The 15,682-nt window shown below is 37.9% G+C and overlaps 1 protein-coding gene and 1 non-coding gene across 16 annotated transcripts in view; both read left to right on the top strand.

The window, feature by feature from the left end:
• Positions 1–15,682, top strand: part of CNOT1 (CCR4-NOT transcription complex subunit 1) — an 83,855-nt gene that overhangs the window by 61,116 nt on the left and 7,057 nt on the right. For 7 of the 15 annotated variants that reach the window (XM_060398360.1, XM_060398361.1, XM_060398358.1 and 4 more), the window contains 19 exons: positions 318–497; positions 1,943–2,059; positions 2,389–2,499; positions 2,844–2,921; positions 3,098–3,275; positions 4,038–4,168; positions 4,796–5,092; positions 5,779–5,919; positions 6,024–6,128; positions 6,716–6,835; positions 8,147–8,338; positions 8,903–9,045; positions 9,397–9,505; positions 9,602–9,771; positions 10,418–10,649; positions 12,599–12,847; positions 13,927–14,090; positions 14,267–14,384; positions 15,490–15,591. In XM_060398360.1, the coding sequence (XP_060254343.1) occupies positions 318–497; positions 1,943–2,059; positions 2,389–2,499; positions 2,844–2,921; positions 3,098–3,275; positions 4,038–4,168; positions 4,796–5,092; positions 5,779–5,919; positions 6,024–6,128; positions 6,716–6,835; positions 8,147–8,338; positions 8,903–9,045; positions 9,397–9,505; positions 9,602–9,771; positions 10,418–10,649; positions 12,599–12,847; positions 13,927–14,090; positions 14,267–14,384; positions 15,490–15,591 (2,937 nt within the window). Of the gene's footprint in view, positions 1–317; positions 498–1,942; positions 2,060–2,388; positions 2,500–2,843; positions 2,922–3,097; positions 3,276–4,037; positions 4,169–4,795; positions 5,093–5,778; positions 5,920–6,023; positions 6,129–6,715; positions 6,836–8,146; positions 8,339–8,902; positions 9,046–9,396; positions 9,506–9,601; positions 9,772–10,417; positions 10,671–12,598; positions 13,310–13,926; positions 14,091–14,266; positions 14,385–15,489; positions 15,592–15,682 lie in introns of those variants that run through there. The other 8 variants (XM_060398356.1, XM_060398357.1, XM_042231738.2 and 5 more) reach the window with 2 other exon arrangements.
• On the top strand, positions 1,014–1,152 carry LOC114118115 (small nucleolar RNA SNORA46). The gene has a single exon (XR_003591662.1). It is a non-coding gene; the product is annotated as a small nucleolar RNA SNORA46 (small nucleolar RNA).

Here is a 15,682-nt window from a genome sequence, read left to right as displayed (position 1 = left end):
TTAGTAATTTATCTTCTTTTGTTAAAATGGAGAGTAAGTAAGATGGGGATGAAGGACTACATATTTTTCAGCTTTAAAGCTTAAAGTGATCATAGATGTTTCAGTTATAATTACCCAGATGATTGACTCTATACTTACATGGACTTGAATATACTGTACTTGATAGCAACTGTGTAAAATTGGGGAGATGTAGCATGTTGCTTTAGCATCTAATTTTGCAAGGAGCCATGCACTGTAGTTGTGTTCACAGAAATGAAACATAAAACTGTATTTTATCCTCTTAATTGAATACTTCCTATGTTGTAATGGTTGGCTAGGTTGAAGAACTAAAGGAAACTGTGAAGGAAGAATTTATGCCTTGGGTTTCACAATACCTGGTTATGAAGAGAGTCAGTATTGAGCCAAACTTTCACAGCCTGTATTCTAACTTCCTTGACACGCTGAAAAATCCTGAATTTAATAAGATGGTTCTGAATGAGACCTATAGAAACATCAAAGTAAGTGTTCTGGTGTTTCTTTTTTAATTTATTTTTTAATTGAAGGATAATTGCTTTACAGAATTTTGTTTTCTGTCAAACCTTTGTATTTCTTTTTACTACTGTTTTTAGTTTGGAAATATTTGATTGCACAGGTGGAATTAGGGGATATTGTTTTCTCCTGTATGTTGTACTTGTTACAGTATTTATGTAGGTTGCTTTAGGCATTGTTTCAAATACAGAACTAAGTTTTCATGAAGAATTTAGTCTTACAGACATACTCATTTTCGTCATTCTATACCATACCATCATTTATGTCTTAAATGCCAGATACCTCAAGATTCTTGAATGTTGTAAAATAGCCGTTTAAGATTCTCAGTTTCTTTTAAGGCCAAACGTTTCCTAATGGGCTAATGCTTGTTCTATAATATCTTAAGTATTTTTTTAGGAGGAATAATTTTTAAAGAAAACAGTGTGAACCAGCATATAGCTGAAAGCATTCTTGGCTGAATAACTTGGGATATTGGCTTAGGAACCAGCACTATATTTAAACCTGTGAATAGGAATTTTCCCTATTCTTGGTTACGCTGTAGTGCAAAAGAATTCCTGGCTCCTTTCTATTGCACAGCTGACTTTGTGCCATTCTGCTGTTGCTGTATGGAGTTAAGGAACATAACTAAATTCAGCCTTTGTCATTTGATAGCAGGGATTGTTGGGATATGAAAATCTCCACATGATTTGGATCAAAAGATTCTTTCTTTTAGACAAAAGTATAAATTTAAACTAATAGCCATAAAAGGTATTATGTAGGAAATGAATGTATGAGTGTATGCAAGACACTGGAGTGTTGGTTCTGTCTCCCTTAAGAAAGTTAAAAGTAGAGAATTGATGAAATGGATTAGGTCTTCTCGAAGTGGGTAAGCAATATTACAGTGTATTCCAGAAAGTAATCTCAGTTGTTTTCCAAAGATAATGCTAAAGATCACAACAGAGCACTGCAGTCTTCTTATACTCCTTAGTATGCCTGCTGTCTGGGAAGGACTTAAAAATCATAGCGGTAGTCTTTATTTGAATTGAATTTAGCTCTTCAAAATAGATTTGCAGTTGGGTCGCTGCTTCAAACTTAGCTAAAATTTTCAGTTTTAAAATACTTTGCTCTGGGACCATACGTGATACGTGGTGGTATTTCACATCAATATGATGTATTTTATATTTTTTACCTTCTGTAAAATTTAGTTTTGTAAATTTTTTTACTTTTTTTTAAATGTAAAGACGTTTGAAGGTAAAAATGTCACTGAACACAACAAAATATTGTAGTGATAACGTGGACAGTATCTACCTTGGGGCATGTTCTCAGTATTGACGGCTTGTTTTTAATGTAGAATAATGGAATTCTTAAACATTTAGTTGAGAATGTTTTTTTATAAGCTCATTTTCATGCCTTCTTTAATCCTACACTGTTTCAGGTACTCCTGACCTCTGATAAAGCTGCAGCCAATTTCTCCGATCGGTCTTTGCTGAAGAACTTGGGACATTGGCTAGGAATGATTACACTAGCTAAAAATAAACCCATCTTACACACTGTGAGTTTTAACCAAAGGCTCATGTAAAACTTGAGAATGTTCATACAGCATATTCTACCTAAAAATCGTGATGTTATTTGGGGCTTTTGTGACGGGGTGTCTGTGAAGGTTTGGCCCGTGTTTTGAATCCCTAATTGCATGCCCATGGCCTTAACAATGTTTAGCAAGATAAACAAAAGGTATGATTGTTACCCCTGGCTTTTCATAAGGTGAGGGTCAATTATTGATTCCAGTTTTGGGGATGAGTGTGGCAGAGTATAATTGGGGATGTTGAATAAGGAATTTTCTAATATATTCCCAGCATTTAAAAAATGTGTTTGTTTTTCTAGGACTTGGATGTAAAATCTTTGCTGCTAGAGGCTTATGTTAAAGGACAGCAAGAGTTGCTCTATGTAGTGCCCTTTGTTGCCAAAGTCTTAGAATCTAGCATTCGTAGTGTGGTGAGTAAATTTTAATATTTTATTGAAGACTGATTTGAGTCATCTAATGAGAGTTCGTTTGTTTTGGCACAAGGTCAAGAGGCTGTATCCTCAGTTCTTAGCAACGTAGAGCTAGATCAGTTAGTTTTCCTCAGGGAAGCTTGGGATTTCCAAATTGAGAGGCTCAGTAGTATACAGGACTCACTTTAATGGGTGGCTTTGGGTTTTGGTGTTTTTCTGAAATATGATTTGTGGGAAGGCTAGGGATTTTATTATGGCCACATGGGTGTGAGTGCTTAACTGTTTTAGATAATACATATTAAAGAGTGAGTTTGGAGCAAGCTTAACATAATGGTTTTCTTCAGGTTTTTAGGCCACCCAACCCCTGGACAATGGCTATTATGAATGTATTAGCTGAGCTACATCAGGAACATGACTTAAAGGTAAGTTTGTTGCTCTTTATCCTTAGGAACACTGTCTTCCTTTACATTATTAAAATTTACAGGAAAAAGGGTATTTAGTGGGGGGAGCACTATGATAAATGGGTGAGAATACTGTCTATTATTATGAAGCTGGATATTCATTTTTAATATTCTCATTGAATATTGGAATTACACAGTTAAACTTGAAGTTTGAAATTGAGGTCCTCTGTAAGAATCTTGCATTAGACATCAATGAGCTAAAACCTGGAAACCTCCTAAAGGATAAAGATCGCCTGAAGAACTTAGATGAGCAACTCTCTGCTCCAAAGAAAGATGTCAAGCAGCCAGAGGAGCTCCCTCCTATCACAACCACAAGTAAGTATGATAGTTAACCCTCTATCATTCTCTTCAGTGGTACATTCGCATGCATATAGCAAACTGTAATTTTCTATGTAATGTGGGGGTTGCAATTTTGTGTACTTTCTGGTGAGCCTTCTAAATTTTTAAGGAAATGTTAGTAATGTCTAGGCATTGTCTTAGTGTATCTGTCTGGTAATTCTGTCTGTGGTATTTGTAACTATTATCATTAATCAGTTGTTCCTCATATTCTCCTTCAGCCAGACTGTAACTTTGTTTGAGGTCTTAGAGAAAGAAGTGCATTGGCATGAAGACCTGTGTTATTCCTTAAATCTGGGGATGGCCAGATCGGCTCAACCCATTAGGCGAGTGGGTTATTTAACCTGCATTAAGAGGACTGGGAGCTTTAGGAGGTGTGGTTAGAATAAACCAGCTTTTCTTTTTTCTCAGCCCTCAAGAATCCCCAGGTAAAACTAGGAAACAGAATAGGTTGAAAATTGATATACATTATATATAGAATAATGGGACATGGTTTGGGCCAGCTAATGTGGCAAGACTCCTCAATTCATTCCTGTGCCCAGGTGCATGGCCAGTGACTGAGTTTCACATGCTTTGTTCAGATTGTGATAATTCAGGGTGGGAAAATGTGACTAATGCCACCCCTCCACCCCCATTCAGTCAGTTTAGTTAGATTAAAACCACATGATGCCCTGCTGATTTCATAGTAAAGTCAGGAAGTGTGCTTCTTTCATTAGCTTTTATTTTTTTCTCTATATTTAGCAACTTCTACAACACCAGCTACCAGTACCACCTGTACAGCCACCGTTCCACCACAGCCACAGTACAGTTACCATGACATCAATGTCTATTCCCTTGCAGGCCTGGCACCACACATTACTCTAAACCCAACAGTAAGTAAACTGTTACTTTGTGACAAGGTCAACTGGTTAACTTTCCCTTCCCTTTTTCACTTCCTTATCTGGATTCCTAAGTTGTATGTAGGCTTTTGTTGCAGAGAGTAGGAATTGCTATGTGTAGTATAAGTTCATCATGAATATTTTTTAAGTTTCTGTCTTTTCTTTCAGTAAATACCCGTAAATAGTCTTTCAAGTAAAGCAAAAGATTTCATGTAATATTTTATAAATAAAATGCTTGCTATTTTGAAAATAATAGTTTTTGTAGAAAGCCTTTTTTTCTATTCTCTTGATTATTTTTGCATTTCCTCTTGGTACTAAAGAAGTTACTTTCTTTAGGAATACTCAAGCCACAAATTTTGACTAACCAGGGTAGTGTCTTTAAGCATCTTGTAATGAACAGTTTGCCCATTAAACTTGATGTGTAATCATGTATCACAAGATACAGTGACTACTGTGCTCTCTTTGGAGCCCAGCTTCTGATTTCTGAGCTTTTCGTTATTTAAAGTAGAAATTGGTAGTTCATGGTTAACTTGGAAGTAATTCAAAGACAGGGATGTGATTACTGATAGAAATTTGGTTGTTTTATTTAAACAAATTGTTGAATTCCCTTTTCCTCCCTAGATTCCCTTGTTTCAGGCCCATCCACAGCTGAAGCAGTGTGTGCGCCAAGCAATCGAACGGGCCGTCCAGGAGCTGGTCCATCCGGTGGTGGATCGATCAATTAAGATTGCCATGACTACTTGTGAGCAAATAGTCAGGAAAGATTTTGCCCTGGATTCTGAGGAATCTCGAATGCGAATAGCAGCTCATCACATGATGCGGAACTTGACAGCTGGAATGGCCATGATTACTTGCAGGGAGCCTTTACTCATGAGTATATCAACCAACCTGAAAAACAGTTTTGCCTCAGCCCTTCGTGTAAGTTTACTATTTTCTTGTAGTATAAAACTCATTATTGCTTATCTGAAAAAGCTCATTTTCATGTAGTGAGCATTCCACGTACTCTAATAGTCACCATATGTGTTTGATGTCTTCCTCTTAGATTTGTCAGTTCTATGAGGTGGTGGTTATTTTTGTTTATTTTATCCTCAGCGGTGTTTGGCAAATAGTAGATACTCCAGATACTTACTGGTTTAAAGAAATGAAGGATTTTTTGAAAACTGGCTAGGTTAACACTCTTGATTCTGTTTACCATGAAGAATTTAGATTTAAAGCACTTTGGAGTAGGACAGTACAAAACAGTTTAAAGTGACTATGCAGGCGTGCACACATACATAAGCACATAGTCTCTTCAGATAACTCAGTTACTTATTTGGGGTCTCAAATGTCATGGTTAAAAATACCTTTGTTTACTGCTTTATTGCTTTCATAGTGTTCACCATCTTCGTAACAACCTGGTAAGATGTTTCAGTTGAGTAGTGTATCATCTTACAGATGAAGATGATTGTTAGATTACTTCATGGTTACAGCTAATAAGTCATAAGTAGAGTTGGAACTTCTAAAATTAATTTGCCCAAACATTGCATTTGATATTATCCCATCTATCTGTTTTGTCTACCCACAGAAAACTTTAAATTTTTTTCTGTCTCTTCTCCTCCCAATAGACTGCAAGCCCACAACAAAGGGAAATGATGGATCAGGCAGCTGCTCAGTTAGCTCAGGACAATTGTGAATTAGCTTGCTGTTTTATTCAGAAGACTGCAGTAGAAAAAGCAGGCCCTGAGATGGACAAGAGATTAGCAACTGTAAGTGTTTAGCATTTGCCTTTTAAGTATTTGCTTTTCCATTTAAGAAAGTGCCTCATAACAAGAACCTCAGTGATTTTGTTTGTTTGTTTGTTTGTTTGCAGGAATTTGAGCTGAGAAAACATGCTAGGCAAGAAGGGCGAAGGTATTGTGATCCTGTTGTGTTAACATACCAAGCTGAGCGGATGCCAGAGCAAATCAGGCTGAAAGTGAGACTTGGGGCTGTGTCTCTCTCTGCCCTGTCTTTGTTTTCTTTCTGAGGACTAGGATAGGGGTTAAATTCTGTTTCTGAGAAAGCATGTTATTTCTCTTAAAGGCTGCCTGTGGGGAAGACAAAGAAATAGCTTAGATGTATCCCCTACCCCTGTTGTTGAAGTGCTGCTGTTAAAAGTTCATATGCCTTCTAGTTTTTGTTTCTGAGCTTGGTCTTCCCTTCTGATACTTGAGTTTTTATTACTAGGTGCTTGTTGGTGAGAAGACAGTGTTGAGAAATCTTACCAATTTTACAGCTCCATTGGAGAACTGCACTGGCTGCATGGTCCTACTTGAGGCATTTGCCAGTGGAAAAAGTCTTTATAAATGAGGGTGACTCTGACAGGTCTCAGGGAAAATAGGAAACACTGAACTGTGTGTGTGCACATGCATGCCTGTTCAGTCATGTGTTACATGTTGTAAAGACTCCTGTGTCCCTTCTCAAAACCCTGGTGCTTACTCCCATGCGAAGTTTCCACTTTGATAAAAAGGTTTCCCTCGATTGTGAAGAGGATCCTGTTAAAACAGGTTTTCTTCTTCCAAGGTTGGTGGTGTGGACCCAAAGCAGCTGGCTGTTTATGAAGAGTTTGCACGCAATGTGCCTGGCTTCTTGCCCACAAATGATTTAAGTCAGCCCACAGGATTTTTAGCCCAGCCTATGAAGGTAAGTACTTGTCTTGGATTAAATCAAGGAATTTACAGTTTAATTTGAATGTTTCTGTCAGTTAATCTGTCACTTGTTCCCAGGAGCTTAAGTTACAAGGAAAAAAAATTACCCACAGCTGTTGCATTATGGAGTGTAGCTCCCCTTTGTATCACATCAGCATGGCATTCAGGAATTTTTTTTTAATCCATGAGCTTGATTTAACCTTCATGTTTGACATAACTAAAGGAATTTACTTGGTGACCTCATGGTTTGCCCTGTTCTTTGTAAAAAGATTTTCTAAAAATTTGAAATGTTATAAAAGTTGAAAATGTGAGGGGGAAACATTTTCTTCTGAACCATTGGAACATAGGTGCTGTCCTTGATGTTCCAGTCACTCTTGTATCCTTTAGTCTGTATTTCCTACAAAGACATTCTATGTGACCATAGTAAAACCATTGAAATCAGAGTTAACACTAATATGTTAATATTATCTAATTCTTAGACCTCATTCAAGTTTTACAAAGTGTCCTAATATGGTCTTTTTATAGTAAAAGAATCTAAATCAGAATCATACACTTCAGAGAATTCCTTAGTGGTTCAGCGGATAGGATAGGACTCCTCACTGCCACTGCAGGGCCCCCGGGTTTTGTTTCCTGTCAGGGAACTAAGGTCTCACAAGCTTCGTTCCCCAACTCCAGCCCCCCAAAAAGAACTGCATTTCATTTACTTGGACATACTTAAAATTTTTCCCCCAAGTCAGTCTAGCCTAGCTCCTTTTCTCATCTTCCATGGCCTTGACACTTTGATTACAGGCCCATGGTTTAGTGGAATGACCTGATTTGGGTTTGTACAGTATGTTCTCATGAATAGATTCAGTTAGTACATGTTTGCTAGGAATAGCACAGAAATGATGCTGTGTTCTTATTCTCTTACGGAGTTTTAATAGTTGGACTGAATACTATATTTTCCATGGTTTGAATTACTTACTTTCATAGGCTGCAAAGAGATTATTAGATGCTACAAGGGGTGCTGCCCTCCGCCTATCATTGTTTATCATGTCATCTTTCATCACTTGTTTGTGTTGATGTTTGCAAAGCTTTCCACTATCAAGTAAAACCCCCACCCCACCCCAGTGCTTATTTTGCTCCGCCCCACCTAACAGCATCAAGAAGAAATAGTGCAGGAAGGGAAATGAAAGAGCCCTTCCATATTTTTGAGGAAAAGAAATTAAGGGTAGTAAACATAACCCAGTTTTAAATTACTGCCTGTGCCAGTGAAAATCTTTTAATTCCGCACCTCCCCACCCTTTTGGTTGTTTCCTCAAAACAGCAAGCTTGGGCAACAGATGATGTAGCTCAGATTTATGATAAGTGTATTACAGAACTGGAGCAGCATCTTCATGCTATCCCACCAACTTTGGCCATGAACCCCCAAGCTCAGGCCCTCAGAAGTCTTCTGGAGGTTGTAGTATTATCACGGAACTCTCGAGATGCCATTGCTGCTCTTGGATTGCTCCAGAAGGTTAGTGTTCTTAATCTGTTTGTTTTAGAAGACGCTAAGTTTGTAAACATCTGGTGATCTGTATCATTATCTACTTTATGGTTAAGATTTTAAAAAATTAACATAAAGCAGGTTCTGTTCTGTAGTAAGCTGGTGATTTTCTCCAGAATAGAGTGTTACAGATTTTAAAGTGGGAAGTCTTTCTTTTTTTCCCTATAAAGGTAAGATTTTCAGGAATTATGATTATTTAAGAAACTTTAAAAGATATTCCCTTAGGTTTTGAGGGACAGTTGATCTAAGTACTGGTTGGGGGGCAGAGTGTGGGGCCAGAATGGGTTTTGACTCTGCTGGGACAGTGAAGCCTTTTCTGACAGTGAGGAATGTACTAAGTATAAACTGGAAGGAACTGGGAGAGGGTGTGTGTGAGGCAAGTGGAAAGGGTTTTGGTGTGTGGGGAGAGATTCTTTACTGAGGCCTTAGAAGATACATTGTACTTTGTATCGAGGTTTGGTTATTGACTTTGATTATTGGGCTGAGTATTGTCTTTTCCATGAATCTGAGTGAATGTTTTTTTTCCTTCAATAGGCTGTAGAGGGCTTACTGGATGCCACCAGTGGTGCTGATGCTGACCTCCTTCTTCGCTACAGAGAGTGTCACCTCTTGGTCTTGAAAGCTCTTCAAGATGGCCGGGCATATGGGTCTCCATGGTGTAACAAACAGATCACAAGGTCAGTCCCTGTCTTAGAAGAGTAATATTTATTCAACTGCCTTCCCACACACTACATGGCCCTGTTTATAAAATTCAAACATACGGAATTTCTAATTTTAAGTAGTGAGAATTATATGTCTTAAATGGAATGCTTTGTTTTTGAGACTTAGCGAAACTTTTAACACTGGGTTATTTGTTCTCCTTAGTGACTGGTTATTTTAAATCTTGGAAACTGATAAACTGATTTTCAGTTGGTACTCAAGGCATCCTTAATTTGGAATAAGTTAACATTGAATGAAGCAGGCCCTTTATTTCACTGATCCACAGTATGGGTGAGCCTTTATGAATAAAGGAATACTGACTTTCCTAGGTGCCTAATTGAGTGTCGGGATGAATACAAATATAATGTGGAGGCAGTGGAGTTGCTAATTCGCAATCATTTGGTCAATATGCAACAGTATGATCTTCACCTCGCTCAGGTATGGAGAGAATTAAGTGGGAAAGGAGACTGGTAGCTGGGAAGTGTGTTTCCTGTCGGTGCTGTCTTTCTTACATTGTGCTTTCTGTGTTGCCAGTCAATGGAGAATGGTTTAAACTACATGGCTGTGGCATTTGCTATGCAATTGGTAAAAATACTGCTGGTGGATGAAAGGAGTGTTGCCCACGTTACTGAGGCAGATCTGTTCCACACCATTGAAACCCTCATGAGGATTAATGCTCACTCCAGAGGCAATGCTCCTGAAGGGTGAGAAGGAAATGTTTTGGGGCTGTTGTGCATTCTGCAGTTTTAGAAGTGAGTGTGTAGACTTACTAACGTTACCGTTACATAACAGCTTTACCTACAACATATGGTAAGCTTTGGTGAGGCCTAATATTGTCCCTTGAAATATGAAAGCTTAACTAACTGCTGCCAAGCCCTCTTGCTGCAGACCAGTACATACAGCACTAGGTTTGGTGTCAGAGTCCTCTGTTGAAGGCCTGGCCCAGCTGCTTAAAATCTGATTTTAGATAAGTTGACTTATCCTCCCTAAGCTTGTTTCTTATATAAAGTGGAAATAATATCTTGAATAGCTGTTGAGAATTAAGTAACACAAAGCATGCCACATAGTGGGCATGCAGTGAATAATTTTTTGACCACGGACATCAGCTCCATTTCATTGGGCGTTTTTTGGTCAAGAAGTGAGTGACTTAACTGAAGTCAGTCATTTTGCACATTTTGTCCTCATGGGTAAACAGATACAAAGAAAACTGAGGATAGTTTTGTTTAATTATGGGAATGGTAAATGATCATCACTCTTGTGGTTTCTATTAAATAAGCAGATTTCCAACTGTATGTCTTTGAAATCACAACCATGAGTAGACTGATTTTCATTCTGGATTTATTGTACTAGATTGCCCCAACTGATGGAAGTAGTGCGATCCAACTATGAAGCAATGATTGATCGTGCTCATGGAGGCCCTAACTTTATGATGCATTCTGGGATCTCTCAAGCCTCAGAGTATGATGATCCTCCAGGCCTGAGGGAGAAGGCAGAGTATCTTCTGAGGGAATGGGTGAATCTCTACCATTCAGCAGCAGCTGGTCGTGACAGTACCAAAGCTTTCTCTGCGTTTGTTGGACAGGTAGAGCTTTTGGAAAGAAAGGTGCTTTTTATTCAACATAAGTAGGGTGTGATGCCTCCATTATTAAAGCTCAGTATTATGTACCTGTGGTCAGTTACCTCCATACTCATGTAAACCAAAAATGCCTTCATCATTACTCAGTTAAATTGATACTGTTTATTTTCTCATCATTGGTCACTAAGCAGTAAAGTCAGCATTTGCTGTCCCCTTTAGTACTTTTTATCTGATTTCAGTAGTCACAGCTACAGAATACAGTGGACCAGATAATGAATAATAAAACTGCCAGATGTATATAGTAATTTTACCAGCTTGATTATCAGCAGTGATGAGATTATGGGCTAAGTAAAGTTCTGTAACAGCCCATGTTTAAAAGTAAAATAAGGAGTCCCCTGGTAGTCTTGTGGTTAGGATTTGGTGCTTTCACTTTGGTGTCTCGAGTTCAGTCCCTGGCTGGGAAACTGAGATCCTGCAAGCTGCGAGACACAGCCAAAAAACCAAAAAAATAGAAAATTGAAAATATAACAGAAAAACTTAAGTATTTAAATGGTAGTGCTTTTTATCTTTCTAAATTAATTAGCTTAGCTATCTCCTAAAATAGCTTATTTCTGCATTTTGACCATTGCATTTCTTCAAACTGAGACCAAAACTTAGGTGTGCCACCAAAGAAAGATACAAATTAACTTTCATTTGAATGACAAATGAATATGGAAGAGCTGGTTTGAATTTTAGAAGTTGTTAGGAATTGGATTTACTTTTCAAGATGATTTTTTTTTTTTAGTTACATCATAATAAGTTTCTCCCTTAAAAGAATCCAAGGAATTATCAAACATACCCTGTTGAAAAGCTGCTACTGCATACTTAAGAGTTTGATTTCCAATTTGGATGGAGGAATTTCAAATCAATTGGTTTTTGTGATCATTGATATTTCATGGGTATGGATGTGGCACCTGTCTCGGCTCTTCCTCTTGGCTTATTTGCTCTTGTTTCTTCTCTTCATTTGAAAAAGATAATATATTTTTCTGTGCTTTTGAATCTTTTTGAGAATTCCTTTCTCCTCTTATGCTCCCTCTTGATCATAGCAGTCTGTCCTCATTTCTTCTCCCCACTTAGTTTTTTAGATTTTATTGTACGGAAGTCCCTTTGCAGGCCATCTGTTTTGCCTAGGGTATTATTAACATCAGTTCAGCTGTGTTAATTACTTATCAAGGGACAGTTAACTTGACCATTATCTTGGAAACTTTTTAAAACAAGTTTTCATTCTGGGCTTGGTTTCATTGCTTAGTAAGCACTGACCTCCCTCTGCAGCCTTAATGTTTTTTACACTGTCTTCTTTTTCTTCTTGTACTAGCCAAATAACTTCTCTGCTTAACTTCCAGATTATGTCGTAAAATTTGGACTTATCCTTTCTTTTAAATAAACTTACCCTTTTCACTTTATCTTAATTTACATTAAAATAGCTGGGTATGATCTGTGAGCATTTTAATTTGGTACCTACTTATTGTATAAATTATTACTTGATTTTCCTAGTACAACTAGTTGGAGTTTCAAAAATTTTGTTGTTTTTGGTTAAGTCAGATGGAAGAAATTATCTTAAATTTTGTGAGGAAATAAAGTATATGTAACTTAATCTCTTACTTGGGGGAAATACACATTGACCATAATGTCTTAATATGACTTAATGGGTTACTAAAAAGGTGGTTTAACTTGCATAGTTAACTTTTGAAATTATTGGCTATGGACTGCTTGTTTAAAACTGCCCTGTTATTATCTTCTTTCTCATTTTCCATCAGAATTGATGGAATTCTGTCATGGGTTCTACTGTTTTACAAAGTAACAGTTAGAAATGTGACAATAGGATTAAATGAGAGAATACTTCTTGGCATGAAAATTAAACGTTTATTCATGTGTGTTATCTCATCCTGCCTTCTAATGTTTTTGTTCCTTGGTAGATGCATCAGCAAGGAATCCTGAAGACTGATGACCTCATAACAAGGTTCTTTCGTCTGTGTACTGAAATGTGTGTTGAAATCAGTTACCGTGCTCAGGCAGAGCAGCAGCACAATCCTGCTGCTAATCCCACCATGATCCGAGCCAAGTGCTATCACAACCTGGATGCCTTTGTCCGACTCATTGCACTGCTAGTAAAGCACTCAGGGGAGGCCACCAACACTGTCACAAAGATTAATCTGCTGAATAAGGTCTGAAATCCTTTCTTGCCTTAGACTTTTGCACACTTGAAGTCTGCATCAGTGGTTCTCAACCCTACAGGGCCCTCAAAACATTTTGTAATATCCCACTTTCTGTCCAGAAATTAAATTCATAGATAATAAGTAAACATAACCACCGAATTTTAGAAGAGTATGGTGCCTTAACTGAAAGACACCCTCTCTCAAAACAAAAAGGTATATGGTATTTTCAGTGTGTTACTGTTTGGTAATGACTACATTAGAAGAGACTTAGGGTAGTATAAGATTTGCCCCCAAGTACAGAGTTAACTGTGAATGGGATGGCTAGACATCTCCATTGATAACATAAGATTGACAACTCAGATATCATGAGTGACATTGCAGTTGTCTTTGATTTTCTGAAAAGGAACAGAGTTTTTCTTTGATTTCTGCAGTGGAATTCCTGGTAATTTGAATTTTAAGATAGTACAAAAATGAACTTAGACTTTGGTCTTGGGTAGTTACAAATGGGTTTCACGTCCCCTGCTCTTCAGTGGTGAAATCAAGTGGAGTGCAGGATAGTTCTGCAATGTTTCTGCAACCTAACAGCATATCTGACCTCCCATCTCCTAAATGCCAAGAGAAGTATACATCATTTGCCTCCTGTAAGCTTTATAAGTGAAAGTGAAAGTGAAGTCGCTCAGTCGTGTCCGACTCTTTGCGACCCGTGGACTGTACCCCACCAAGCTCCTCCGTCCATGGGATTCTCCAGGCAAGAATACTGGATTGGGTTGCCATTTCCTTCTCCAATGTCAGACCAGAAAAATTAGGTTGGTTGTGTAAACAGGATAAAATACGTACCATGCTGACTTCTAGAGCTTTAGAAAAATTTGTGGAGTGTACATGTCTGGTCCATGGTTATGGAAATTCAGAGAAAACATATAAAAGTACAGGGCAAATCAAACCAATGTGTGGTCCCTTTGGCTACCAGTATATAATTTTCTATTTACTTCCATGTGAGGCATAAGAATGAAAGGTGTGAAGCATGACTAGAGATTGGTAAATGAACTGTCTTCATGACTTACATGCTGTATAATCTATGTGCTCTATAGGTCCTCGGTATAGTAGTGGGAGTTCTCCTACAGGATCATGATGTTCGGCAAAGTGAATTTCAACAACTTCCCTACCATCGAATTTTTATCATGCTGCTCTTGGAACTCAATGCACCTGAGCATGTGTTGGAAACCATTAATTTCCAGACACTTACAGCTTTCTGGTGAGTTATTATCAAGGATTGCTGTTTTAGTGTCATAAAATTTGAGAAGAACTCTGGGTTAGAAGCATGTTGATTCACCATGCAGCTTGCATATTGTCTACTTCTAGTCTTTTTTTTTTTTTTTTTTTTAAACTTTAAGTTGGATTGTGCTTCTGACTAAGGTTTTCTTCTTTCAGCAACACATTCCACATTTTGAGGCCTACCAAAGCTCCTGGCTTTGTGTATGCTTGGCTTGAACTGATCTCCCATCGGATATTTATTGCAAGAATGCTGGCACACACGCCACAGCAGAAGGTGTGGCTGCAGTTTATCTCCTACAGATGAAGACTGTAACTACCTGGGACTTATTAGCACTCTTAGTCATTCAGTGGTCACTGTAGTTCTCTCAGGCTTAGTTGGGAGTCCTTACATTTAATGTAGAGTCAGGTCATGGGAGAGGCATAACAGGTACTTGACCTGAAAGCCATTCCTCAATGATTAGCGTATGGCTTCTCCAAGTTGTCATGAGTCACCTTATGTCGGCCTTGTAAGGGATTTTCCAAAAAATGTTGAGACCCTAAAGCTCCTCTGTAGACAGTTCTATAAAACTTGAGTAATGGAACTCGGGAACCTGCCACTTTTACAAGTTCTTACTCTAAATACTAAAGACTCATACATTCAGGGTTGAGGACCACTGGTCTCTACTATATTTGAAGAATTAAGATAAAATTTGAGATGAGTTTTTCATATAATTGTGAATAAACACAGTTATATGATAACGTTTCTCTCTCATCTTGCAATTAAATGGCAGATGAGTCTAAGGAAGTACCTTTGATTGACCCTTCAGAAGACAAATGTGACTGCTATGTGTTTGGTTAAAAAAAAAGGTGAAATAATCCTTAAATGGATTTGGTATTTGGTGAATAAGTGCGTTCCAGGAGGAAGAACAATACTGAATAAAATCTACCCAAAGTGCACATAATTGGTATAACTGGAATATGGTAAGCAGGCCAAATTTGGATGAAAATAAAGGATTCATGTTGTAAATTGAATGAGGTTATTTGCTAAGAGTTGAGGAATTGAACGTGGGAAAAATAAATAGTTGAGATCCAGGACTTGAAGAAATTAAGAAAACATGTGAGTTTCTTAGTTGGCTGGGTGATTTGTGTTCTGGCTGAAACATCCTTCCCCTATTTGGTGCAGGCAGAAGGACCTATATATCCTGGAATTTCTGGAGCCAGTTTGTTTCAAATATCATTTCCCATTATCTGCATTATTTTGCTTACTCCTTTTTCATGCCAGTCAGTCTTTAAGAGGTTTATGAAGAAAATAATAGTCACAGTGTAGTTGCTTGGGCAACCTTTTTGGTGGCAGGACAGCAGCTGAGTGTAATTATGACCCATATGTTTCTTTCTTTCAGGGATGGCCTATGTATGCACAGTTACTGATTGATTTATTCAAATATTTAGCGCCTTTCCTTAGAAATGTGGAACTCACCAAACCTATGCAAATCCTCTACAAGGTAATTAATTTGAAGTTGTAAAATTAGAATAATTAAAACCTAACACTCAAAGCAGTTTAAAACACTTGAAAAATACTTCAGCTGGCAGTAT

Source organism: Ovis aries, chromosome 14, assembly GCF_016772045.2.
Source record: "Ovis aries strain OAR_USU_Benz2616 breed Rambouillet chromosome 14, ARS-UI_Ramb_v3.0, whole genome shotgun sequence".
NCBI classification, from domain to species: Eukaryota; Metazoa; Chordata; class Mammalia; order Artiodactyla; family Bovidae; genus Ovis; species Ovis aries.
This window is presented reverse-complemented; position numbering and strand designations above follow the sequence as displayed.